The sequence below is a fragment of the Calidris pugnax genome, unplaced genomic scaffold (assembly GCF_001431845.1).
Source record: "Calidris pugnax isolate Ruff unplaced genomic scaffold, ASM143184v1 scaffold18, whole genome shotgun sequence".
In the NCBI taxonomy this organism is placed as follows: Eukaryota; Metazoa; Chordata; class Aves; order Charadriiformes; family Scolopacidae; genus Calidris; species Calidris pugnax.
Window position 1 is genome coordinate 19,408,751 of NW_015090812.1, and position 26,793 is coordinate 19,435,543.

At 38.4% G+C, this 26,793-nt stretch overlaps 2 protein-coding genes across 6 annotated transcripts in view; both read left to right on the forward strand.

Moving 5' to 3' along the window:
- LOC106886232 (hornerin-like) overlaps nt 1–1,994 on the forward strand; it is an 84,006-nt gene extending 82,012 nt beyond the window's left edge. The window contains exons 70-71 of the mRNA XM_014938964.1: nt 48–77; nt 430–1,994. Coding sequence (XP_014794450.1) covers nt 48–77; nt 430–528 — 129 coding nt within the window. The 3' untranslated portion in view covers nt 529–1,994. The remainder of the gene's footprint in view (nt 1–47; nt 78–429) is intronic.
- Nucleotides 1,995–2,205: 211 nt separating this feature from the next.
- SLC35A3 (solute carrier family 35 (UDP-N-acetylglucosamine (UDP-GlcNAc) transporter), member A3) lies at nt 2,206–24,597 on the forward strand. 5 transcript variants are annotated; one of them, XM_014939073.1, is made up of 8 exons: nt 2,206–2,227; nt 11,723–11,927; nt 12,774–12,928; nt 13,008–13,130; nt 14,273–14,444; nt 16,478–16,596; nt 17,094–17,227; nt 19,492–24,597. In XM_014939073.1, exons 2-8 carry the CDS (start codon nt 11,741–11,743, stop codon nt 19,580–19,582), a joined length of 981 nt encoding a protein of 326 aa, XP_014794559.1. In that variant the 5' UTR covers nt 2,206–2,227; nt 11,723–11,740; the 3' UTR covers nt 19,583–24,597. The 5 variants fall into 5 exon arrangements, with proteins under 5 accessions (XP_014794559.1, XP_014794558.1, XP_014794556.1 ...); XM_014939072.1 differs by lacking the exon at nt 2,206–2,227 and adding an exon at nt 2,284–2,511; XM_014939070.1 differs by lacking the exon at nt 2,206–2,227 and adding an exon at nt 5,760–5,999.
- Nucleotides 24,598–26,793: the final 2,196 nt, after the last annotated feature.

The following is a 26,793-nucleotide window of genomic DNA, read 5'->3' on the forward strand; positions in this document are numbered from 1 at the left end:
CCACTGTGTGGGAACATTTCTAGATTTCTTTGTTTGTTTGTTTTCAGAATTCACCTTCCTCCGGTGGCAGTCAAGTGGTAAGTACTTTTCCTCTTGTAGTTTCTACTGGTTTCTTTCTATACATACTGTAGGAAACTGAAAGTATTGCTTATACTGTGAGGTATCTGTCAGATTTCCTATATATGAACAAATGTTTGAGAGTACATGTGCAACATAATAAAGGGGAATAGTAACAAAAATGAGGAAAACTTGAAAACTGAACAACTATAGGTGTACTATAGGTGTGGCATCAGAAATGTCTACATAACAAAAGGGGCTGATAGGAAAATATTTCTCTGAAACTTTCTATGCTTTTATAACAGTAATAAATTGAGCTATTTTGAATTTTGTTTATCAAATTGCTCTCTTTTTCCTTTTTTTTTTTCACAGAGCTCTGCTGGGAAACACTCCACTCCCCAATTCCTGCTGCTATTCAGTGTTTTGAGTGCCTTTGCTCTCGCTGCTGCTACATCAAAATGGTCTATATGAACTTCTGAAGAGTTGCTTGGCATCCTAGACATGGATTATATTTAGTAATATTAGATTAATTACTTAATGTAAGGAAAAAAAAATACCCTTATTGGCAGATGCTACTTGGCTGTTACGTTGTATGTCTAGATAGTATGTCATGCTTCTCATTAGTTTACCTTTGGTTTTAGTCATTAGTAGATGTCATTAGTTTTGTCAGTGTTTTAGGCATCATCTTAAGAGAGCATATTGTACCCTACCTATATGATTTATTTTTGGTTTTATTTCCAATGGGGAATGTGATGGACACCTACCTGAATTCTGATTGGTTCAACAAACAAATACTTAGAAAATACTTGGTTATTAACCAAAGTGGAGGAGGTCAAACAAATTGTATATGCAAACTGAGCACTGTGCCTGGTCATCTTTGCATAAAACAAGGCTAACATAAACATTTGATAAGCAGCCCTCCATGGGACAGAAGAAAAGATGCTAAAATAATATCAGAGTATTGGTTTTAGTTTACTGTGATCAAATGCAAGTTCAATATGGAGGTTACAAAGCAAAATAAAATATTCCATGGGACTGAAATTTTTGTGGATTAATTAAAACTTTGTTCATTAGAGAAGCCAAACTGCTCCAATCAAAGAAATACTGAACTCTGTTCAAAGCGACTGCAGATACCTAAAGTTCTGTAGAGAAGCACATGAGGTAACACACCCCAGATGAGGCATAGTGTAAAAGCTGCTGAAAAACAACACATTTTCCCCTGGGAAGGAATGGAAATTTAATTAAATTCATATAACTGATAGTATCTTGGCTCCTTTTCTTAAGTCTTTAGTCTAACCTGTGGTACCCAATACACCTGCAAGTTTAATTTCAAGAACAATGCTGACGTCTTGCAAGCAGGTACAGTAGATGCGGTCACAGAAAGACCATGCCCCATTTTTGAGTTCAGGAGCAGCTTCACATCTTGCAGCAAACTCTTTGGGAGCTGCCAGAGCCACCATCTCTTCATGCAGTGACCATTGCAAGTGGTGCTGTGTCCGTTCTCCAGCAGCGTTGGCCATGGGCTGACCTCCCTTGGTGTTAACAATGTGCATTCTCCTCATCAACGTCTCATCGAACATGTGCCTAGTGTTAGAACTGCATTTATTAGCAGTGTGCTTGTCTCCCATGGTTTACAATTGTAATTGATGAAATAAATGTCCATTCACGTTCTGCTGCCAGTGTCAGCAGGGCCAGGATTTCACCCATTTTTCTCTCTCATGTGACACACAGTGCAGGACATAGGGTCCTTTGCCAACCATCAGTAAATCAACCGAAATATCTGAAGCTGTAATTGAAGCATAAAGGAGTTTTGCCTAAATACGATCTTCAAAATTTGCCACGCAGTTTGTTTCTTTGGAATGGTTCTCTGTGAGAGGTCCATATCTTAATTCGAACTAGCCTTGCACAGCTCTAATAAATGTATCACGGATTTCATACCAAATACTCGTGTCGTTCGCTGCAGGAATACCCCAATTATACCCCACTTAAAAGACTTTTTTCCGGCGAGACACGCCCTGTCCCCCTGAGGGAACCGCGCTCCCTGCACGGCGGCCGCTGTGGTGGCGCCGGCCCCGCGCGCAGCCCCTCGCGCCGCCCCCCCTCCCAACGCCCGCTGAGGCGGCCCGAGCCGCGGCGCCAATGGCGGCGGCAGCGGGAGGCGGCGGTGCGGGTGGGTAACGCTGCGTTTGGAACGGGATCCCTCCTGACCCGGCCGCCGCCGCTCCGGCCACCCAGTATTGACCCCACAGCCCTGTAGATACCGCTGCGCTGCCCGCCGCGGCGGCTCCGGGGCCGGTGACGGGCTGGGCGCGCTGCTTTGCCGCGGCCCTGGGAACGGAGCGGGCGGGGCCACGGCTGCAGCCGGAGCCTTAGCGGGACGGGACCGCGGCACCCGGAAACACCGAGCGGAGCCGGCGGCGAGGGGCGAGCTGGGCCGGCGGCAGGGTGCTGCAGGTGGGAGGCCCGGGTTGGGACCGGGAGGAGCAGAGCCCTGCTGAGGCCGCCCCGGAGGGAGCGGTGAAAGGGTTATGGATGAGGGAGGAAGCCTGAGGGAGGCCCTGGGTGTGGGAGAGGGAGACGCGTGGGGTTGGTGGATGGAGTGGGAAGCAGGGCTGTGGGAGCAGCCTGGGGAGGGGGAGAGTGGGATTGAGGAGATAATGAGAGAAATGTCGGTAAATGGAACGGTCGGAGGAAGAGGGAGGGAGGGGAAGGGAGAAGGAGAAGTTACTGTGGGGATTCAGCTGTCTGTGAAGTTGGCAAGAGATACTGGTCTGGTCAGCATTTGTGTCATTGCTAAGGTTGTGGCTCACTTGCTGGGTTTCTTCTAGGTGTAGGTGTGGCTGGTGCTCTGCTGAGAAGGTGCTCACTAGGCTTGAAATAATGCTGTATGTGGAGTTAACAGAAATGCACACTTCATGAGTATTTTCATGGCATCACAATTTCGTCCTGAGTTTTTGATGTGAGAAACAAACACCCTAGCAGTACAAAGCTTATGGGTTAAGTCAGAAAGCCAGAAGATACAGAGATAATGAAGACAATGAGATAATACATATTATAGAATAGACTGGAAGGTAAAAAATAAATACCAAAAGGTACTCTAAGGTCTTTTGTTTTATTGAATCCTATAAACTATATTTTAAAACAGAGTGGATATCAGACTTTAAATCAGACTTGGATACCAGAGAAAAGATTTTTAAGGAATGATTGGGTGGAGAAGACTGAGACTGCTTTCTGCAGTGGAGGGATGTGTTATTTGGGACATAAAGAACTTTTGCAGCAAACCTTTCAAAAACTGAGTGAGCACCACAGTGGGAAGCGTATCTGCCCCAGTGTTCCCTAAACAGGAGAGTTGGGATCTAAGGCAACCGTCGCTTTTCAAAGAACATACATGCAGGCTAACAAAACGGGGTTTAGAATGAACACTAGATGACTGACTGCTTCTCCCAAAATCTGTGGAGTTGCCTTTCTCCATAGGTACTGCACCTCAAGGATCATCCGATCCAATCTTTCTTGGCAAAAGCACAGTCTCGACGAGATGGCCCAGCACCCTGTCCACTTGAATCTTAAAATCGTCCAGTGTTGGGAACAATAACCTCTTCCTATAGAAACTAACTCATGATTCCCTTGTACGCTGTTAGGCATCGTGAAAACTTGTGATTGAAAATTACAGTTATGGGAGATAAGGATCCATTGGTTTGGGAGTTGTGATGTTCTGGTTTGTAGAAGTAGAATGTGTAGCAAAAGTACTGGTTTTGGGAAAGGCTGTGGTGGCAGTAAGTATAAATTTCTTTATATGAAGCAATGTATTGTTAGGAGTGATTCTGTGTCTTCAACAATGCTACAGACTACCTGCACAGCCTAATTCCTTATGCTAGTTATGCTGCTGTTTGCAATAACAACAAAAAGGCAGGGATCGTTTGAACCAGGTACCTAAGGAAATCAAATCATATGTATCTGCTTAAAGCAGTTCCAGATTTGACAGTGTTAAGTGAGGGCAGCACATTCTTGATCTTTGGGACAGGCTTGATGAATATAATTATTCCTCTCTTATTAATCTTGAATTGCTTGTTACCTATCCTTATTCTTCACCAATTACCTCATTTCATATCCATATGCATACTGTTTGTGCAGGCTCAGTGCCTTCATTGGCACTCAGGAGGCTGCACAGCTGGATCACATCAATAGAGGGTGTCTCTAGAGGGGTGGAGGAGTTATTAAGGTCTGGACCTTTTATAGGATCTAGCATAGTAGTGTAAGATGGCTAGGAGTTCAGCATTTTCCCCTTGAATTTTTGTACCTTCTTGTCTTATACCCCTGGAGTATACTGTTCAGATGTCTAATTTTATTTGTAATTACTAGCTTTCTGCAATAAGTGTCTACAGATTTATTTTCATTGTAGTTATCTGGTCTGTGTTTTCTGCTCAAACTAGGTCACCTTGACTGAGGGTGGCTGCATTGCCTTGGGCACCCAGACTTGATTAGTAATTCATAAATAGCACAAGTGTAAGCTGTAGCTGAACCTCAGCCATTTTCAGTCTTTAGTCTTTTAGCACCTTAAATGGAGCTCCTCCATGGTCTTGATACATCTGCAGGAGTTGCATTTGGGCAGTGCTTCATGGTGTTCACGCCTGTATGCTTGAGGAGGGATGGGCACTTGAGCTCAAACAGAACTGAATGCCTCCTCCCTTACGGAATCTGAATGTGACTACTAGGATCTTTCAATACTGTGATCTATACAATGAACACAGTGTATGTACTGTTTGCAAAAGAGAGAGGCAGGTAAGGCCTCAGTTAGGGTGGTATTAAATTTCCATGCTGGCAGGCAGCGTGGATGTTATGTCAATATAAAGCTATTGCACTACTGTGCACATAGTTGCAGTCTTTATCATACAAGAAATACTGGTGTTAGATTCAGCTCAATGAGGACCTGAATTTCCTGAATACTGAATATTTATACTCAATATGTGATTTCTTTAATATTCATCAAACCAAATTCTCATCAATCAAACAAATCTTATCTTTGTATTCTTAGGTTTGGTGCAAAGGTTTAAGGGTGAGGTGAGAAGGAGGGGCCTTAAAGAGCATTTAGTTACAAGTTTTACGTATAAGATTCACAACGCCCAACATTTCCTGCCTGCTATGTTCCTACCAGATTAGAATGGTGATTTTTTTTTTCCCAAAAAAAGAAAAAAAAACCCACAACTTTGTGAGATCATAAAGAACCTCAGCAGCGTTAAGTTCCCTTTCTTCTAGGTTTTCTGTCAAACTGGTTGAGACTTGGGTAAAGTCGTCTTACAATTTATAGCATTGTCTGAAATAGGTGTTAGTTAATACGTAATTGCATTCCCTTTGTTAGACGTGGCAATGGTGGAATTTCATGTTTGAGTGAATTACTGATACAGCCTCCACTATCCTTAGCAAAAGCCTAGGTTCTTGGAGCAAAGTTGAGAAGAAATTATTGGTTGATCTTTAGCAGTTACAATTTAATGTGTAACTGCTTTGTGCGTAAGTGCAGTTGCCAATGTTGAAAGCATCTGTGTTATTTTAAAAAGACCAAGATGGGGTTGTGACTGGGGAGCAAGGTCCACCAGTGTTCTACTGAATTGTACTTGATATCCTTGTCATGAAAATAATATTTGAATACAGTAATGTTTTTAATTTTTTTCACTAGTTAACAATTTTTTTTTAATGTAAATGGAGAAATTGGAAATACTGCCTGGAGGAAATCTTTATGTGAAAAAGATCTTTGTTGCTCAGTTTCTGCTAGAAGAGTAAGGAAAAAACTTTGCTAGAGGATTTGCTTTTAATAATACTTCTGAAGAAGAATACAAGCTCTAAGAAAAACATAGCTTTTTTTTTTTTCTGTAGTGTACTAAATCCACATTATAATGTATTCAGCAAGAAGAATGAGTAACAAACTGAAAAACAAAAAAAAAAGCAAGGTAAGTTTTTAAATGATGGAATGATGGCTTATGGGAGGGAACAGAGAAGAAACCTGTATCAAATATGACAAAGATGGACAAGATTGTGACATGTTAAAACATAGAAGGAAGTCTTATAAAAATAGAGTCTTCAAGTTCCGTGAGGTAGCTCTTGCTCCACCTTCCAATTGTGCTTTTCCTTTTTCTTGCCAGCTTATTATATTTGTACAGGCATAGCATCGGAACTGGGTTCACATTTCACTTAAGAAATACAAGAACACTATCCTGTGTCCTTAATCTGTTGTCTTGATTTCAAAGCAAATGCCCAGGAACTGTGTGCATACCTGTTCCACTGGAATGAAATAGTATGCCTTACTTTACTCTCTGTTTCTCATTCTTAAACTTGACCTTTTGCAGTTTTAAGAGGCTGGTTGTCTGCTTATGTTTGGCTTTGTATTTTAGCTAATGTGGAAGTGCCTTTTGGTTAAGCAGTCTTTCCTTAACATTGCACAAAATTATGTTACTATAGATATTTAGCAGCCGAGAAGCTCAAAAGTTTATAGCATCAGATCTTTAAAAGACAAAATCTTAAAGTTAAGGAAAGTGCTGTAATGTTCTTGTTGCTCATGTAGTAAATCCTGATTAATATTAGTGAGTTTTGTTAAGAATAGATAGAGGAAAATATATATGGTATGATTACTGTTCATTAAGTCAAATTGATTATGTTCCTTTTGGTCTAATGTATTTGATCTGCAAACATTAGAATTTAGTGGTATTTTAGGAGGTAAAGTGTAGGGATGATTTAAAAATAAAATGTAAAATATGAAATTTTAGCCTGTGGTGGAGAAATTACTAAAGGGGATGAAAATCTGCAAGTCAGAAATTTATTCATTTTGTATGAATTAATATTATGAAATGGAAATGTGTGAAGTGAGGTTCTTTCATCTGGAGAAAAAGAGGCTGAGGAGATACCTTATCACTCTCTACCACTACCTGAAAGGAGGCTCTAGCAAGGTGGGTGTCCATCTCTTTTCCTGAGTAACAGGAAACAGGACAAGAGGAAATGGACTCCAGTTGCGTCAGGGGAGGTTTCAGTTGGATATTTAGAAAAATCTCTTCACTGAAAGGGCCATCGTGCATTGGAACAGGCTGCCCGGGGAGGTGGTTGAGTCACCATCCCTGGAGGGATTTAAAAGGCGTGCAGATGTGGCACTTAGGGACATGGTTTAGTGGTGGACTTGGCAGCGTTAGGTTAAGGATATGGACTCAATGATCTTAAAGGTCTTTTCCAACCTAAATGGTTCTATGATTCTGTGATTTTCCATTTCCATTGAATAGATTTGCACAGATGATACTTTGAGCTGAATGTATTACTTCCCATGTAGACTGCCTTGTTTTGTTTTCCGAGTCTGTAAAACCTTTCATGGGTTCCCTTCCTTTAAGGAGAACAACTCTTCACGCAGTACCCATCTGCATTTTATCATGGCTGTAAATACCATCTTGGCTTCTTGCATGTTGACTTCCCGTATAGTCCTGCCTTTAATTTCTTTCCTTGCCTTCCATATTGCCAGCTGTAGGGTGTGTCTACATGGTACACTGAATGAACTACACATCAGTGATTTACTTTTCTTTTAACCTAACTAATAAAAGAGAAGAATGATGAGCCTGGTCACTAAGTTAACAGATGTGACAGGCTACATTACAGTCAGTGAGTTGCAGGTACTTAGCACCTCTCACTGTAAGATAGAGATCAAAAGTCACTGAATTAATGTGACCACTCAACTTATAGTCTTTGAATTAGCAAACCTAAATCTGATTTTTGGAACAGGTGCATCCTGCAGAGTACTAAGTAGTCTGTCCAAAGCCCAGTAAGAAATCTAAGCCTGGTTGTAACTCGGTACAGGAAGTGCACTGGGAATTTTCATTTCATTATTGGTTTAAGACAATCAAAGTGTGGCTTGTTAATGAAGACAATAGTTCATTTAGTATATGACTGCCCAGTCTGTTAGAGTGAGGGTAGCAGGAGATTGTGTCTAGAAGGGTCACACCTCCAGTAGGAATCTGTAAATCTAAACCTGCTGTGAAACTGCAACTGAAGACAATTAAACTTTCTGAAGGTCAGTACTTGGCTCCTCTTCCCTGTCTCCAGTTTGTATTGAGTTCTATGAACTGATACGTGGCTCTTTTAAAAGAAAGAGAGAGAGGTGGGGAGGGCGGGCTGATAAGATATTATGTGTGCTCGTTAAAGGGTGGTTATTTTATTGACATAATAAGTTTTAGTTCCTGGTCTGGGAACCAACTATTTGCAAGTACAGCATGAAACTTCACACGCTTGTTCTCTACAAGCCTGTCTTGCTGACCACTGACAGCTATTGCACTGGATGCTTAAAGTTAATTTTGTGTGGATTTTGGAAAGTCTGAAACTGGATTACTGAATTGCGGTAAAGAAATATGTTCTGCTACTGGCACCTTTTTGAGACACATTGCCTAGCAAGTTTCCCTTTTTTATCATGACTACTAATGAAGACAAGACTGTAGTTCAAGAAGATATTGTGGTATGTATTCCTTACGGATTTGCTGGTGGGTTTATTAAGCTCTTGCGCTTGTTGGTATGTTTTCATGCTGAATGCTCTCATAGTTGCTCATAAACAAGGTATTGGTGATTTACTTCTAAAATTACATTTCAAGCTGCTTAGTAAACAGATGGTTGTATTTCAGCAAGAAATTAATGTGAACATTATTTTCTGATATTGTGACCTATTTTCAAGGTTCAGGAATTGATCTCTGAGAATTTTGAACATTTGTCATACCCTTTGTCACTTCACAGGCTCACAGAACGCAGAAATTTGGGTCTGAGTTCAGGAGAGATGTGTGTTCCCATTATCTCTATTTTTTTCAGAAACATTTTGAAAACTGAAACCCAAAAAGTTTAAAAACTTATTTATCTGTAAGTGTGCCTTCATGAAATTCGGTGTTGCTCATCTTAACTATATATTGCTCTTTGTGTTTCCAGATTGTCAGGTCTCAATACTAAAAAATTAGATAGATGGAAAAGGTGGAAGAAATTGTTTGTGCAAGTTGGCTCACATAAATATGTTTTACAGTGTCAGTTTTCTCCAGTAGCACGGGCAGACCTTTTCATAAAGTTCAGTTCTGTATTTTCTCTCTCTGAATTTTTTTCTTTTTTCTTTCTTTACCTTTTTCTCCCTCTGTCTTCTCTATGCTGATGATATTTCTCCAGAGTATTATCTCTGACATTGCATATCCCCTCTTCATCTCTTTCTCCTCCTTGTTCTCAGCTACAACAAATTTGCTCTTCAAAGATGTTCCTGTGACTAATTGATCTTCTCCATTTTGTTGTTGAGGGTGTGTAAGTTCACAGTTAGCATCCTCATGTAAAGGTTTATTCGAACAGAACCTGTGGAAAGAGTTAGTAAATCTTGAACCTTGTCTGCAGCTTTCTTCTCCTTCATGCTTTACATTTCTGTTTGGTTTATGTTGTCCGTTGCAATTGCATCTATAGTGTTTTGTCTCTTCAGCAAGTTAAATTAGATCATAGTTCATACAAAAGTATCTTCTATTAAAATTCCCTAAAGAAATCCTGGTGTATTTCTTCCTTGGTTTCTGCATCTTGGCATCTTTTTCTTCCTCCTTTTCCAATAGCCTTTTACAAGTATTTTTACATCTATATGATTCTTGAGATAAACAATTTTATTGTGTAGGATACAAGTATGCATTTGTTATCTCTGTGGCAGTTCATGTATTTTTGCAGGCTACTGCAATGTCTCTTAAGTATCCATGTCATATAGGTGTTAATTTGCCTTCTTATACCTGACTGGAGAAAATCTATTAATGCTTAGAGACAAGATAAAGGCATGTCAGAAATACTTGAATAGCACAGCTCTTTAGATTTCTGAAAAAATAGCAGTAAAAATTGTTACGAAATGCATCTTAAGCTAGAGAAATGCGGTCAGCAAGAAACAGCTTCAGTTTCAGCTACAAACATTTAGAGGCACCAGCACATCCTTCAGCAGTGTGTACAAAACTAGATAGTTAATGAGTCAAAACTTGTCTGTCTGTAGGTGTACAATATGCATAGGGACAGCTTTGGCATATGCATCCAATAATTACTGCTTATGCCATCTCTAGACTTCTAAAAGTGAGAACCACATTCATTGTCTTGACTTGTTACTGTTTTTCAGTAACAAGTTTTTTTGTCCTGCACTAAGTGAATGTTTTAATTGGTGACAAAGGGCAAAGAAAAGCATGACAGCTTAATGAAAGGTCATGGTAAAGATAAGAGTGATACAGCTTTACTCAACTGATTTTTTCTGAGCAGGATAATCGGTAGGACAAGTTTAGTGCTGTCTCCCCTGCAGCTCCCACGTCACAGAATCTTCTAGGTTGGAAGGGACCTTAAAGATCGTCTTGTCCAACCGTCAACCTAACTTTGACAAAAATAAACACCCACACAACAAAAAGCAACACCATCACTAAACCATATCTCCCAGCACTACATCAACACGTCTTTTGAACACCTCCAGGGATGGTGCCTCAACCACCTCCCTGGGCAGCCCATTCCAATGTCTGATAACCCTTTCGGTGAAGAAATTTTTCCTGATATCCAGCCTGAACCTCCCCTGGCGTAACTTGAGGCCATTTCCTCTCGTCCTGTCGCCTGTGACCTGGGAGAAGAGACCGACCCCCACCTCTCTCCAGCCTCCTTTCAGGTAGTTGTAGAGAGCAATAAGGTCTCTCCTCAGCCTCCTCCAGGCTGAATAACCCCAGCTCCCTCAGCCTCTCCCCATAAGACTTATACTCCAGACCCCTCACCATCTTTGTTGCCCTTCTCTGGACCCGCTCCAGCACCTCAATGTCTTTTTTATGGTAGGGGGCCCAAAACTGGACACAGCACTCGAGGTGGGGCCTCACCAGTGCCGAGTACAGGGGGACAATCACCTCTCGGGCCCTACTCGCCACGCTGTTCCTGATACAGGCCAGGATGCTGTTGGCTTTCTTGGCTACCTGGGCACACTGCTGGCTCACGTTCAGCTGACAGTCGACCAACACCCCCAGGTCCTTCCTATCTAACGTCTTCCTATCTAACCCTACTTTCCCACAACTCTCCTTTGCCTTCAGCATCAGGCATACCTCTCCCTTTCATTTAAAGCAGCCCAAATATCACCCTGTCTTATACTGGCACTGTGTCATCGGGCAAGGCAGAAACTGCAATCTGTAAAACTTTGGAGAGGTGGAAGAATGGGAAGATCCCTTCATTCTAGGAGTAACTCATTGCAGCAGGGCTGGGCATTCAGCAGTACCACAGCGTGGGGCCTTTTCACTTTGAAAATATCTTCTGAGCCTTTACCTACATAAAGGAATCCATGATTGATTTAACTTGGGAGACTTCTTTTGTGAAACCTGTTACTGGGAAGCTGATTATCAGTTAATAATCCTTATTTTACTTTATTAGTCTTACAGATAATAAATATTCCGTTTCTCTATTAGTTATCACTTCTTCTAATATTCTGATATCCTCCATTTGTAATCATGTATTTGAAAAACACTTTAAACTGTTAACTCCTTTTTCTTTTTAAATATCAGATTAGGTTTGTTGTTTTCCTTTGGTTGAGCTCCCTGGGCAACATTTTTTAATATGCTGATTCCTAAGGGAAACATCTATTTGTAATACTAGCTTTTAAGCCTCGGTTTGTGTTTGGTTTTGTTTTTTTTTCCTGTTACAGGAAGAAAAAAGTGAAGAAATGTCTACCAATTTAAAATACCTTTCCTTGGGCATCCTGGTTTTTCAGACCACAAGTTTAGTCTTGACCATGCGTTATTCTCGGACACTGAAAGAAGAAGGACCTCGTTACTTATCCTCTACTGCAGTAGTTATTGCTGAACTTCTGAAGATTTTGGCCTGTGTTCTATTGGTCTACAAAGACAGCAGTATGTGTCAAATTTTGCACCAAGTAATTTTCCTAATCAATATGCTGTATTGTAGTGGCAACTGCAAATCAGCCATGTGAGTACAGGTGTGCAACAAAGCATTTCCCTTCTCATGTAAGAAATAGTCTTGGAAAGACACTAATCATACTTCACTCCTCAACACGTGACAGAAGATATTGTGTATTTGTTGAAGAGAGTTTTCTTTAAAGAATGTGGATACTGAGGAGTGCAAGGATAATTTTTCTACTAACAGCTTGAAGATTGTGTTTGCTCAGGCATTTTAATAAATTAGTATGTAGAAATAGGAAAGAATGAAAAGCTTTAAGTGTGTCCAAAGCATGAATGATGATTTAGAAGCCTATATTAAACAGGAGATGCAGAAGGGGAGGAAGCAATTTCATTACTACAGGAATAAGCACAGTTTTAAGCTCAAAAAAAAAAAGTATATTCAGATTTTCTCAAGTTCTTATTTTGTACATTTTATACTGAATTTATCCGGTTTCTTGACACATATATTTGATCTTCAGGAGCTTAAAAATATTGTATATGCGTAAATATTGATGACTTTGTAAGCTCCTACATATGCATTTTTAGGTGATACTCTTTAATGTATCATCTTCAAATATTGATATGGTTTCAGTAAGTTTTGCTTAAAATATTTTGAATAATTGTTCTAGTTCTATTATTCTAGGAAAACAGTGTCTTTTTTTTACATATATGAGGCTCATGAAAGTCAAACAAACAGTATTTTGAGGTCTTGATAGCAGTGATAGCTATCTTTGGTTTTGTGGGTTTTTTCCTCTCCTTTGAGCGAATGTCTATTTATTTTATTGTTTCTTTGGGCAGAGTGCAATTTACGGACTCTGAACAGAGTGCTACATGATGAAATCCTCAATAAACCCATGGAGACTCTTAAACTTGCTATTCCTTCAGGAATTTATACACTTCAGAATAACTTGCTCTATGTAGCATTGTCAAACCTAGATGCAGCCACATACCAGGTATTGTACATTTGGATTTCTCTGTAAGTTTCAAAATACCACGAGTTACATGATAGTAACTGTTTCTGGGTTCTTCTAGGTTACATATCAACTGAAAATTCTTACCACAGCGTTGTTTTCTGTGTCCATGTTGAGCAAGAAATTGGGTGTATACCAATGGCTTTCATTAGTAATACTGATGACAGGAGTGGCATTTGTGCAGGTAAATTTTAACAGGTGGTATGTGTTTATTTAATGTGTTTATTCAAGGAACTTACATTTCCATAGTGGTTATACAGCATTCTGATTCTACAGCTGCACATGAGTAGTGTCGGGAACTATGAATCACAACTGGGCAGGGCTAGATGACACCAGAAATGGTTCAAATGCAGAAGATAACACCTCTCTCGTGTCCCTGTGCTCTACTATAGAATGTAAAAGGGCCTCTGGAGCAACCTGCAAATAACAGTGATAGCAGTACTTATTAGCACACTTCTTCAGACGTTAGGAATTCACGGATCTTCTGTACAGCACAGTTCTGCTGCTCACTTTATGATATGGTTTCAGCATGGCAAATTTACTTGAATTTTTTCAAGAGGCAAACTTGGCCTCTCTTCTAAATAGTGTAGGCACAGTAGCTTGTAGTTTTCAGTGGGCAGGATCATGGGATAAGAGAATATTCTAGGAATTTTAGCAGATTTTAGTGTATCTTGAAATCTTTATTTTATTCACATTTAAAAATGTGAAACAACTCTGAGGATTAAATTTTATTTGAGTTTTCAAATTTAATAAATAAAATGAGAACAAAACATTTGGATAATTAACAGACTCTTCAGTGTGTTTTTGTCTAGGGCATTGCATTTTATTCTGTTAGCATTAGATATATTGCAGGATTTAGCTTAGTAAATTTCAGCTTGTGTTAGTCCTCTGCATGATCACTGAAGAGGGGCACATGCAAAAGGCAGTTAATCCCATCTTAAAGGCAGCTGGTGTAAGGGGTTTTCTAAGTGTGCTTATATTTGTAAAATAACTAACTGTTGGGTGGCAAGAGTTGGTGACTGAATGACCATAAGTCATGCTGGGATAGAGAAGCAGTTACAGCTTAGAAAAAATTCTGTACCTGTTTAAATTGGTGGGTATTCTCCCAGTTCAGGCACAACTTTACTCCTTACAAATATGTAGAAAGAAAAATTTAGGCTTTTCAGTCCTTTAAAAGTATTTATGGTGCAAAATACAGAACTTTACAAGCATGTGATTGTCTGCATTTAGTAACAGTTATTGTTGCTAGAAAACAAATTTACATTTTAAAGATGGTCATGACTTGATTTTTATCAGTGAATTTCGTATAACTGTTTTTATATCCAGTGGCCTTCAGACTCTCAAGCAACAGCAGCTAAGGAACATTCGGCAGGATCGCAATTTGTAGGCCTGATGGCAGTTCTTATAGCGTGCTTTTCTAGTGGATTTGCTGGGGTTTATTTTGAGAAAATTTTAAAGGAAACTAAGCAGTCTGTGTGGATCAGAAACATTCAGCTTGGTAAGTTTAATTTTAGTCATCTCCTAGAGATACTGGATTTTGAAGAATTAAGATAAATATGTAAAAAATATAAAAATAAAAAATATCACCAACAATTTACTGTTCTGCATAAATGTACTTCTAAAACCAAAGGTATAGACTCTGCTAGATAGAATTCTGGTGGTTGCTTTCTGATCTCAACCTAGTTCTTGATTTAATTATAAAGTGTCTGTAAGTTTGCATAGAATCTGCCACTTGAATTTGTATTTAAAATTTTCTAAAGAATGTTGTTATCTTATGCAGGATTCTTTTTGCAGTAGGCTACTGAAGTAGTTCTGGGTCTTCTAGACCTTGGATATTAAAATGGTCCTAGAGCTGATCCATTTTCCTGAATGAGTTTTCTCTCACCTCAAAGCAATCTTTCCCGTGTTTATAAGGTTGGAAATATGACTTAAGCAATATCCTTTTGTTTCTTTAGCAGGGCCTGTTCTAATAGGACAAGGGGTAATGATTTTAAACTAAAAGAAGGTAGATTTAGTCCAGATACAAGGAAGAAATTCTTTACTGTGAGGGTAGTGAAACACTGACACAGGTTGCCCAGAGAGGTGGTAGATGCCCTATCCAAGGTCAGTTTGGATGGGGCTCTGAGCAACCCAACCTAGATGAAGATGTCCCTGCTGATGGCAGGGGTATTGCAATGTGTGTGATAATAATGAAAATTGAATAACCTGATTTTTTTTGTATTTATTTTTTCAGTGAGCTGAATTTCCCTCAATATGAAATTCAGTAGAATTTGTTTATTATTAAGGTTGTTTTCAGTTCAAAAATGAAATTAATGTTGTCATATTTCATAGAGAGTTTCCTGATACAGCTTTTAGAAAATATATAAAACGTGAAACCACAATTTCAAAAATATGTTAGTGTATCCCTTCTGCAAGTGCAAGATAGTTGCCCACAGAAGACATTGTATCTTTCAGGCGCAAATTGGTCATAAGGAAGAGCTTTGACAAAGAGCTTTTATTAAAACACAAATAACAAAAACTGTGTGTCCAACCTGGTTGGCATTTTTATATCTGAAGAGAATTATTAGCACTATAGAAAAAATTGAAAAAGATATTTGAAGAATTTTTGAAAAATGATATGATATGATACCAGTATCATATTAGGGATGTGTGAATAGTTGATTTTATTTATTTGTTTTAGGAAATCAATTGGAAAATTGGAGTAATTAGTTTAATCTAAATGAAACCTACATTTTAAGTTATGTCTACAAAAATAATTATTTCTTGTCACGTGGAAGGTTTTATTTTGGTCAAAACAATGCCGCCCTTTTCAGATGCAAAGAAATGTGGTGAAAATAGAGATCAACTTTTCACAGAAATGGAATGGAAAAAATGTTCCCCTTTCCTGCTCAGGACTAGAGCATATGTCAGTCACAGAGAAGGAGTTTACACTACTTCCATGCCTGGGGGGACCTGGAAAATTTTCCACCTGATAGAAGAACACTATTCTCATCAAATTATAAACTTTTTAATCTCATCTCATTTTCTTCTTTTGACATTGTGTCTCTACTAATAAACATTCATTGTGTTTGAGACTGGTTCAGAAGAACCCCACTTCCAAGATCCTTGTATAAATTGTCAAACTGACAGGTCCTGCTCTTGCTGAGTCAGTGACCATCTCCTCCACTGAAAGTTCTCCTTGTTTTTCTCTCCAGGTTATAGTGTGACTTCAGACTTCAGTTATGAGTAGTTTCAGGAAAACTGAAACTGTGTTTAAGTGAATTTTGCTATACGCCATCCCATTCCAGTAGAAAGCAATCACCCCATTCCTGTAGAAAGCAGTGGAAGATAAGTATATAAGAATGTCCTAATGGAAATAGACAAAACTTGTTGTAAGTGTAGAAAATAGCTTTTAAAAGAGAATTTCTGTCTGAAACTGATTGCATTTGAATGTATTTTTTAAATTAGATATATGTGAGCAGTCCTTGAGGACAAGGAACCTGTTTACATGGTTTTTGATTTAAAGCTTTTAAATCAATCTTGTACTTTCAGGATTTTTTGGTAGCATATTTGGAATGATGGGTGTATACATTTATGATGGAGAACAACTGTCAAAGAATGGATTTTTTCAAGGATACAATAAACTTACTTGGATAGTTGTTGTTCTACAGGTGAGATAACCTTGCATCCCATGTTTTTGTGAAGGTGCTTGGGATTTACTTTTCTATAAATGACTGGGAAAATTAATGGGTGTCATTGAAGCCATTGAGAATTCTATCGTCAATATTAGAATAAACCTCTAAATAAAAACCTGGAAAATATATAGCAAGTATATGACTAAGTATTGTGAAACATAAAAGCATGTATGCATTATTTCTTTTTCAATCTTTAAAAAAAATAATATATGTACTCTTTGTCCTGTGGCTAAAAATGTATAGTACAAGCATTGCCATTAATTTAAAGATGGTAATACAATCAACAATTTACTTAATGGGGAAAGAAGGACTCCTCAAATATTTATCTTCAACAGTACATATCCATAACATAAAATAAATGTAATGCTCCTAAACATAGGCAAAAGCTTTTCCTAAAGTAAGCGGGTGTTGTTACAATATGTGCTCTCAGTGGAATTGTCAGGCTGCAAATCTGAACCTCAATATTTTTTCAGGCACTTGGAGGGCTGGTGATTGCTGCTGTTATCAAATATGCAGACAACATTTTAAAGGGATTTGCAACTTCCCTCTCTATTATACTGTCAACGTTGATCTCCTATTTCTGGCTGCAAGATTTTGTCCCTACAAGGTAAGAAGTATTTTCCATGTATGCTGAGGGAAAAAAAACCAAAACTTAATAAGGTTAAAACTTAATGCTTACCAGATATAACTGCAAAAATTAATAAGAAAACAGGCCAAGCCATGCTTTTAGAATATTTAGATTTCATAGCATAAGGTAACTAGTATTTAATTTGTCAGTATAGTTGGCAAGATTAAATTTTCTGTAAGATACAGCTCACCGCAGGTCAGGAATAATTGAATCTCAATTCTTGGCTTTTGCCAAAGCACTCTCTTGCAGGCTCTGTGGGTTTAGTTCGCTGTCCTTTTCTCTTCTTTTCCTCCCTCCCTGATCTCCCTCAGTTTTGTTCAGCTCCTACTTTGCTTTTGTGCTGAAGCTCTTTAGTTTTGTCGCTTGCCTTGCACTGCCTTGGCTCTGCTCCTGGAACCAGTCCCCCCCTGCTGGCTGCTCTGAGTAAGATCGTGACAAAGGGGGTGCCTGTCTCTTGTTTCCTCTTTGTCCTCTAAGTGGACAGATCTTCCACAAGTCATCTCATCTCATAACAAGAGGAGTTATGGCCAAACAATTATAATGATGATAATCGTTTTATTTGGTTTTCATCCAATCTCAAAACAGTCTGAGATAATTGCAGTCACACACACATGGAAGTTACACTACAGCAATTAGTTGCCCAAGGACACCTGGAAGCCCAAAGGCAGAGCTTTTTTCTAGGACAATATTTATTAGTGAAAACACTTAACCAAGACAGAAAAATGCTTGCTATGTGCTTCTAGGCCCAATACACCCTGTCCTTATGTTTTGTGAATCAGATTTTAGTAGTTCTGTGCACTGCAGGTTTTGTACTTGGGTAGGTTCCAGAATACTGCTTGTCTTGGCAATGCATGCAATATATGGTGTGTAGAAGTAATATTCCAACTTTCAGATATGTTAATAGGATTTTGCTTATAATTAACCTCACGTATGTTACACGTACTCAAAGTGTAAAAATATTTTGAATAATACTTACAACTTTTGTATCTGATACAAAGGAACATCTTCTTATCTAAAAGTATTAGTTGCAATATTAGAAGGGGTTTACTTTAAACATTCAAAACAGGACGTAGAACAAGGCTTAAAAAGTGGAAGACACTGAACTTAAATTATAAGTAGCCTATACTTGTCCTCTCAAAACAAATAGAAAGTAGTTTAAGAATTCCTCTGTGCTGAAATGGAAAATTAATAAGTAACTTATCAGCTTCTGCAAACATGATGAAAATGGAAACAGAGGTAAATGATTAAATGTGATGGAGCCAGCTAGCAGCATGTAGCACTTGAAGCAATCTAATTTAATAAAACTTGATTAACTTGAGTTAATCAAACTTAATCTTTAGTACCTTGCTTATGCCAGCTGAATGTATTTGGACTAAAACTATGATTGTTTCTGTCATGGTTCAACAAGTATTTTTGATTGGTATAATAGATGTAAAGTACATAAGTGCTTGAATGTGTTGCAATGGATCATGTCCAGAAACAGGCTAACTCTGTTCTCTGAAGGATTATCATATCATGTGCCACAGTTTTTTTAGCATTTGGTTCAGAAGATCAAATTTTCAACATTGTCATGTCTTTATGACAAGTTTCTTTTCTAAAATGTGTACTGATTGTCTGTTGGCTTTGCATATTTTGTTTTCAGACTTGTAACTATCAAAACAACTTGAAAGGCCCATATGTCATAATACAAAAGATGCCTTTATTATCTTTTCCTTACATAAATCTTTATGTATCTGCCAAAAATTAGATTATACTGACTTGCAAACTGGTTCTTGGGCAGCAGTAATTTGTTTTGACGCAAGCTTTGGACTTCAAAGCAAACACAACTCCCAACAACATGATGTATGTAAGATGTTAACAGTGGCTGGGTAACCATGGTAGTTGCACTTCTTTAGCTTCTTCTTGAGTTTTGCACAGAGCTTTAGGCAAAAGAAAAACAAAACAGAAAACCAATTGGTCTGATTACTTTTGACAATTGTTCCACAAAACTACAATTTTCATTTTCAGAATATGTTAGTGTAATGACACATTACTTTGTGATGTAAGTTTCTTATTTCAACTTCTTCCTACATTCTTTATAATAAGTATATGTGAATTATTTTGTTCTTTATAAATGGGACAAATATAAGTTATCTTTCTTTATCCACAGAGGGAAAGTGTCCTTTCTTTTAATTGTATTATGTAAATAAAATTGCATCAACTAAATGAGCTAATTTTTTTTTTTTCATCCTTATTCTATTCAGTGTCTTTTTCTTCGGAGCCGTCCTTGTAATAGCAGCTACTTTCCTATATGGTTATGATCCCAAACCTGCAGGAAATCCCATTAAGGCATAGCAGACTTCCTCATCAGCCTGCTTCTCAAGATCGTGCATTGCGGGTCTTGCTAACAGTGGCACGTGGACAGTGTCATTTTGCACTGCACGGAAAGGATTGCTACCCTGAATCTATTGAAGAAATGCTTATGAGTAGTTTTGAACAGCCAGAGGGCTTAAAGGTGGATGATGATACTGTCTGTAACTGATGGAAAAAAAAAAAAATGGCAGGGGAATGCCCAGTGCAACTTGCTAATAAAAACTTGAAAGGAACAAAAAGTTTCCAAGAAACTGCAATTAAGAATGTTTACAGCTTTGACTGGGATTGCATCAAAAGAATTTACTGTATTGACTGCTGCAGAAATATGTCCTATGCACTCTTCGAAAGAGCACATGACAATATTGTCAGATTGTATGTTTTTGCAATTTGACTATACTTAATCTTAGTAAATGTTTTTAACTATTTGTCTATTTACATGAAATCAGCTGAATACACATCATAGTTCTAAAGTGATGGTTCTAATTAGGTATTCCTTATTAAAACTGTGAAGATTGAAGTATGATTGAAAGACACTCTCACAATATCCAATATTTTTATATTTCTAGAAGCCTGATTTAATAACAGAAATCCGTTATTAAATCCTAATATTATAATTCTGTTGCTTATATAAAACTATTGTAAGAATGTTAATATTCTCATCCCTAAGTACAGAAAGGGAGAAATTCAGAGGGAAATATTTGTTGATACCCCGGCCTTCGTCAGGACAGGCTGTGGTGTTCCAACAGATGCAATGGCTCCGTGAGCACAGGCTGGAGGTTACTGCACTGACCTGGCATTAAGAGTAGGGTTACGATGCAGTGCTCGCTCACATGTAATGTTAGTTCTTTTTATTTTTATTGATTAAAAAACAGCTTTTGGGCAGAACCTTTAAAGTAGTTTTTATGCTTTAAATATCCTCTGGGGAATTTTTTAACCACAGTTTAAAAAAAAAAAAAGCCCATAATAAACATTTTAAATGCATTGTTGTCTGTAACAGTTCCATCTGGAGCTATTATGGTATATCATCTGTATACTGTACTGTATTTTATTACAGAGGTGTTTTTTAAACAAGTGTTGTTTACTCATAAATTCTCCAAGACTTTTTCAGTACATTTCTATGTAATGGCTTAATTAGAGGTTGGTGGGTTTTTTTAATTATTATTTTGTTCTGGGAGTCCTTGAACCAACAAACCAAAATGGGTTCTCTGGAGCTATTCAGTCTAGTAGAGGAATTACTTTAATAGGAAACATAATGAAAAAGTAATTAATTGTGCAATAGGTAAATATAAAAGCACGCTGTTCTGTTTTAAACCAAAAAAAAAACCTTCACAAGCCTAGATGCAATTAGAACTTAGATCAATTGGACTGTTACGAACACTTCACTTGTTGAAGTATTTGCATATAGCCAGAAACACGAAAAAGCTGTCTTAAATATCACTTGTTTTCAGGAGACCTATTCACAATGGATATTAATGCAGAGTGCTACGCTTGTAAAGGTATATATATTTATACAAAACTATATCAATAGTCCCTTACCTGCAGAATGACAAGTGGTAAAAATGTATGATTTCGTTTATTTCCTCCCTTCACGCTCTTTCTCTCTTCTGTCTTCTGCTAATGAACATGTTGTGAGAGAGGTGTTTTAAAATGTTTACCAAAGTACCTCATCCTCTTTTCCACATTGTAGCGGTGGATTAACAAGGAGATTCTGTAAGAGTGTTCCTAAGATTTTTTTTTTTTTTTTAATGAAGTATTGTAAATGGGAAAGGAAAAATTTTGCTTACGTCAGCCAAGTAAAAATAGTGTTTTTCTTCTGTTGGTAATGACATGGATTATCAACTTTTTGTTTGTTTATCGTATCAGAGCAAGACATTAATTTCAGAGTTATGCCAAGGGCTTGCTAAGCTTTGTGAACTGTGAATTTATCCCAGCATGCCATCATTGCAGGAGCTTTGCTACTTGGTAGTGAAAACTATCTCGTGTTGCCCTAAATTGGCATTCTATGTTAATATTAAACCTTTTACCTATAACACTCAATGTGGCAAAATCTTTGAAAAATTACATTGAGTAATTTCGCCACTGAAATACAAGAAGAGGGAAGATGCGTAGAGTAGCGGCTTGCGGTATTGCTTGCTGTAGAAAGGGAGGAGCCTAACTCTGAAACCATCTGAGAAGTGCTGGTAGTAATACCTGAATTGAGTTTTGACTTTTAATTCCAGGAATCACAGTCATGGAAATCAGTCAATTCCTTGAGGAATTTCTCTAAAAAACGTAAGAAGCAGGTTGAGAACACTTCAAAGACAGTTACACAGGAAGGGACCGAATAATCACCGTGTTGCTGGAGTTCTGTTACGTACAACCCAGTTTTAATACTTCAGGTGCATCCGTCAATATTTGTAAGTAAGCATCAGTTTAAAAGAAAAGAACAGGAATAGGTGCTCTTTGCTTTTGAATAGGGTGCCATACAGGTTTGGAAAACAACATATCTACTGTACTTAGGAATAGTAAGTCCTGTCAGTAGATCAGTGACTCTTCCATGCTTCCAGTTGACAGTTCCATTACATTTTCCAGTAGAGGGAGGGATCTCTGCATACACTTTTTGCTGCAAAGGAAATAGCAGTCTGCATTTTGAGCTGCCTTTCCTTGGCCCTTCACAGACTGAGGAAGGATTCTCCCCTGAGGCCCTCCAGGTTGAAAGGAATTATTCTAGACAGAGGGAAGATAGCTATGTTTCTTAAGAACAGAAAGGTTTTGAGGTGGGTTTGCTGATTTCTGTAACCTTCGCAAACTGAGAGCATATGCATATTTTCTCACTGAGATACTTTTCTATCTGGATTTTAAAATTTAAAAAAAATCAACAAAAAACCAATTTAAGTCTGTAACTCATTAACTAACCAAAGAAGCACAGCTAGCACAGAGCATTGGGAAGTAGGGGATAGTGTGCTTTGAGTTTGCCCTAAAAGCAATCTGTAGGAGTCTAACTTTCCAAAAAGAAACCTGTTTATCTGAGCTATTTTTCTGACTTGTAGACAATGGATTTGTTACTTCAGTTGTATATTTAGGAGGCTAACCTATACTTAGCAGAATTTTATTTAAGTATTTATAAAGTTATAGCTAGGTATTTATTTGCAATAACTTGAATTATGGATTTTTTGTTTCAAGACTTGCATAGTGGGAGTACTAGTATTTATTGAATACTTGGATATTTAGTAGTTTTATTTGAGAATCTCTGGGATACATGATAAATGGTCAAATAACAATAAATGTAGAACTATCTTGAGAGCAAAATAAATCAGCAGTTCAGTGGTGAAAAATCTTGAGTCTAATAAAGTAAGATAAACTTTTCTTTATACATTGTATTTCTGTGCTAGCCACAAGTGCCCAATAATATTTTTTTCTCAAAGAATTCAAATAATTTTATAGTTCTATTTACCTTCTTTGTTTTAGACAAACTATAAGAAAATTTCCTTTTTTTTTTTTAGTTTTACTAATGGGTAGATTAATATTCTAGATCCAGTTTCTACAAGATAATACTTTGGGGGTTTTACTGTAATTTTTTAGAAACTATTGTTTTTCCTTTAAAAAAGGATCTTATTTTGGTAGCATATACTTGTGTTTCAGTTACTCATACATTTCTTCCACAGATTTTTAGGCGTATATAATTGTTTTGTGTTCCTAACTTATTTTTATGGCTGTAATTCAAAAGACTGTAATTGATTTTGTTAAATTATTTTAAAATTGATAAGTGAAATGTTGCATTTCTTCTGGTTTTCATTGTCAGTAACTTTCATATTTTAATATATTTCCTTATTAGCTGTGCATGTTCTGTTGTATTTTAGCAATTGGCGTTTTCCAAATTTGAAGCTGTCACTCATTTTCCTCTTGTTGAGCGTGTTTCTTGCTGGATATTGTGAATGAGGAAGGTTATTTGTTGTTTTCTTCTCTGAAATCCATGTTTTGTAAGAATGAGATATTAAAAAACATTGAGGGTTTTTGTGTATTAGAATGGTAATGTTTATTTATAACATGATATTATACCATATATGTGGTAGTGTATCATTACCTTTGGTGTTCAGTTAATGTAAGATCATCCACGAAGTGTTTTCTTCCCTTGTTTTCATTGTTCTGTTCATTTTTAATGCTGATTATTTTCCACAGGAAGTTACTAAAGAGTTTCTACTCTTTCCAGGTAAGCTCACTATATGTTTTTAAGTATCTAGAATTAAGATATTTTTACTGGAAAAAACGCAGAGGAAAATGTAACAAAATAAGTGGGATTAATTAGATGATATCTTCTGCTTATATCAGAGATGAAATCTCTGCTCTGAAATACAAATTTCTGTTCAGTTGAATTCATAACTTTTTCAAATTATTTCCTGCTGGGTGAATTTATAACTCTTTCTGGAAGCAAAAAAACCCCAACTGTCCTGAGGTGCTATTCAGTCCTCATTCTTGAATGTCTCTTTGCACATTTGCATCCAAGAGTAGACATGACATTTTTAACTCTTGCTTTCAACCTTCTGTCATTGTTCTGACTGTAATTAGCCTTATTAATTTCATTAGCAATTTATAGCTCAGTAAAAATTGCTTAGATGCTAAGCATATGTTTATAATTGCTGCCATGAGGAACACTTTTTTAGATTTTCAAAAGTTCGTCTTTATTGTCAATATATTTTTAAATTTAATTTTAAATATATGAACCCAAATAGAAATCATATATTCAAACATTGTAGCAAAACTTTTAAGGTAATCTTAGGATTTTTTATATGTTGATGTCAGTAGTTGTTTCTGATTACGCTGAATGCAATTCCAGTATATGTTGTTTCCAGGCAGTTTGGAAACAGGTTATTTTTTTGGTATAACACTGCTGAACCATGGAATGCATCTTACATGATGTAATATAGTCTTTTTTTAATCTGTATTGGGGTAAAATACTGTATTTTTTTCTCCTGTATTTGTGGATAACATCACTAGAGTAATAAACTGGTTAAAATTAAGCACTGTCTTTATTAAGAATACGATGTAAAACTGAGAGCTTTGTAAATAGAGAGGCTTGCCTTATGCATATTTTAGCAGAAATAAAACAATGCTTTAATTAACATATTTTTTTTCAGAATATAATTTTTGGCATAATTTTCTATAAACTACAGAAGTCTGATGTAAGATGTTTCTTAGTGGTATCTTTTAACATACAGCTTACTGAATTTTGCCAGAAATTTAATTTTGACTGAGACATGCTTCTTTTTGACCACTGTATGATGACTTCTTGTGAATCGCATTACACTGTTGCTGTGACTGTCTGTCCCTGCACTCTGCTGGTCTGAAAACCCTGAGCTTGTTCAGGACTACGCTTCCTGAACTGGAGGTGGTAGAGAGCATCTGGGTATCAAGTACCAAGTTACAGTATGGTGTGTGATTGTAACACTGTAATCCTTTGTAGAAGAGATTTGCCAGAAGTTACCAGGCGGCATCCGGTGATTTGGTGGTAGCAATATTTGGCGATAATGACATCAGTAACAGGGGTTGGTCTAATGTTAAGGTGTGGATGGAAAAACAGCTGTTTAATCAGCCTAGTTACAAAATTTCTTTGCTGAGATGTAGTTCTATTAACTATTTACATGAGTTCCTTATGTGTCCTGTACGTGTCTGTGTGTGACACTCCCGTCAAAACATAACAGTGCTTTTTTCAAGGAGTAGACTTGAAACCACAGTGAAATTTTAGGACCCCTCACCTTTTCTAATAGGAGAGGTGAGAAACCCTGGAATGTAGTGCAATGGTCACATGTTTGGCTTAACATCTTAAGGCTTGTAACAAATGACTGTTAATGGCAGTGGCTGCAGACATCCTTCTGGCCCTGTGGGTAGCCCAGTAGATCCACACTTTGTGTCATGATCTAGAGTCTCCATTGCCTTTGTCTCGCTGTGAGACCAGAGCAGATCCGCTGGCCTGAGGAGAGACGCACCTCATGATATTCTAAATTCCTTAAAAGCTGCATTATGATAAGATCATAAGAGGGTGCTTGGCCTTAAGGCTAATAGTTTAACTTAAGGTCACCTGATCTTATGCGGTGATTTACACCCTGTTGTTGCCATAGTGCTGGAAGGGAGCTGGAGTGCAGGGCTGTAGGCTAGGGCTGAGGTTCAGTGCAGCAGCCACTGGTACGGAGAAAGAGGGTGTTAATGGGCAGCTGAGGTTGGGGGAAACAGGGATGTCACAGGAGCTGGGGACAGAGGGGTATGCTGTAAGAGGGCTGGAAGATGGAGGACCGAGTGAAGAAGAACATGGAGAAAAGACTGGTGTGTGGATATGGCCATGGAGAGCTGTGTTTGAGATGGTGAACGTCGTATACTGGACGTGGACAGATGTTGCTCCATTTAGTGCTGCCAGACATCAGTGGTGAAGGAATTTAAAAATAAAAATATTAATAAAAATAAGTATGAAAATAAATAAAAATAAGTATGAAAAAAATTAATAGTAATAGTACGCATTTCTAAAATATTTTCTCCGCTAACACAGGGAGAGCCAGTCGCTGGTGTCTCACTGCCTGGGGGCCGTGTCCTAAGTCAGAGCCTGAAGCAGCCCGCACAGTTGAAGTTGTTAGAGCTGCCCCGAGCCAAGTTTGAAATGTGAGTGTAGGAGCGCGGAATGCCCCCGAGTTGGGTGGTGAGGATGGATTCTACCTGTGCTTATGTGCTTTGGCTCCAGAACTGTCTTTCTAGCAAGTGTATCCCCTAAGAAATGCCTCTTTTGCTCCTTTTTCCAGGCCGGCTCGGGGCGGGAGGAGGCGGCCGGTGTCCATGCCGTGGGCTCGGCTGGGAGGGGGCAGCCCGGAGGCCTGGCGCTGGCGGAGGTACGCGGGGCGGCGGCGGGGTACACAAGCCAAGTCCCGCCGGAGCACGGCCGTGGCTCGGGGAGCAGCAGCACGGGACGGGGGGGCTCCCTCTCCCGCGGGCACAGCCGCGCCCGGTGCTCTGGCAGCACCTTTTTAATTCCATTTTTCCAATGTATGTACTTTTTCCCGAGGCTGGCCGTTAACTCGCCGACAGGCACCGAGGCGCAGCCCGGCGGCCGCAGGCCTCGGCGCGGCTGGCGCGCGGCGGGGGCCGGGCCGGGCGGTGCGTGCTGCGCACGTGACCAGCCCCCGGCCAATGGGGCGATCGCGTGATGCGCGGCGGCGGCTGCGCGCGGAGGG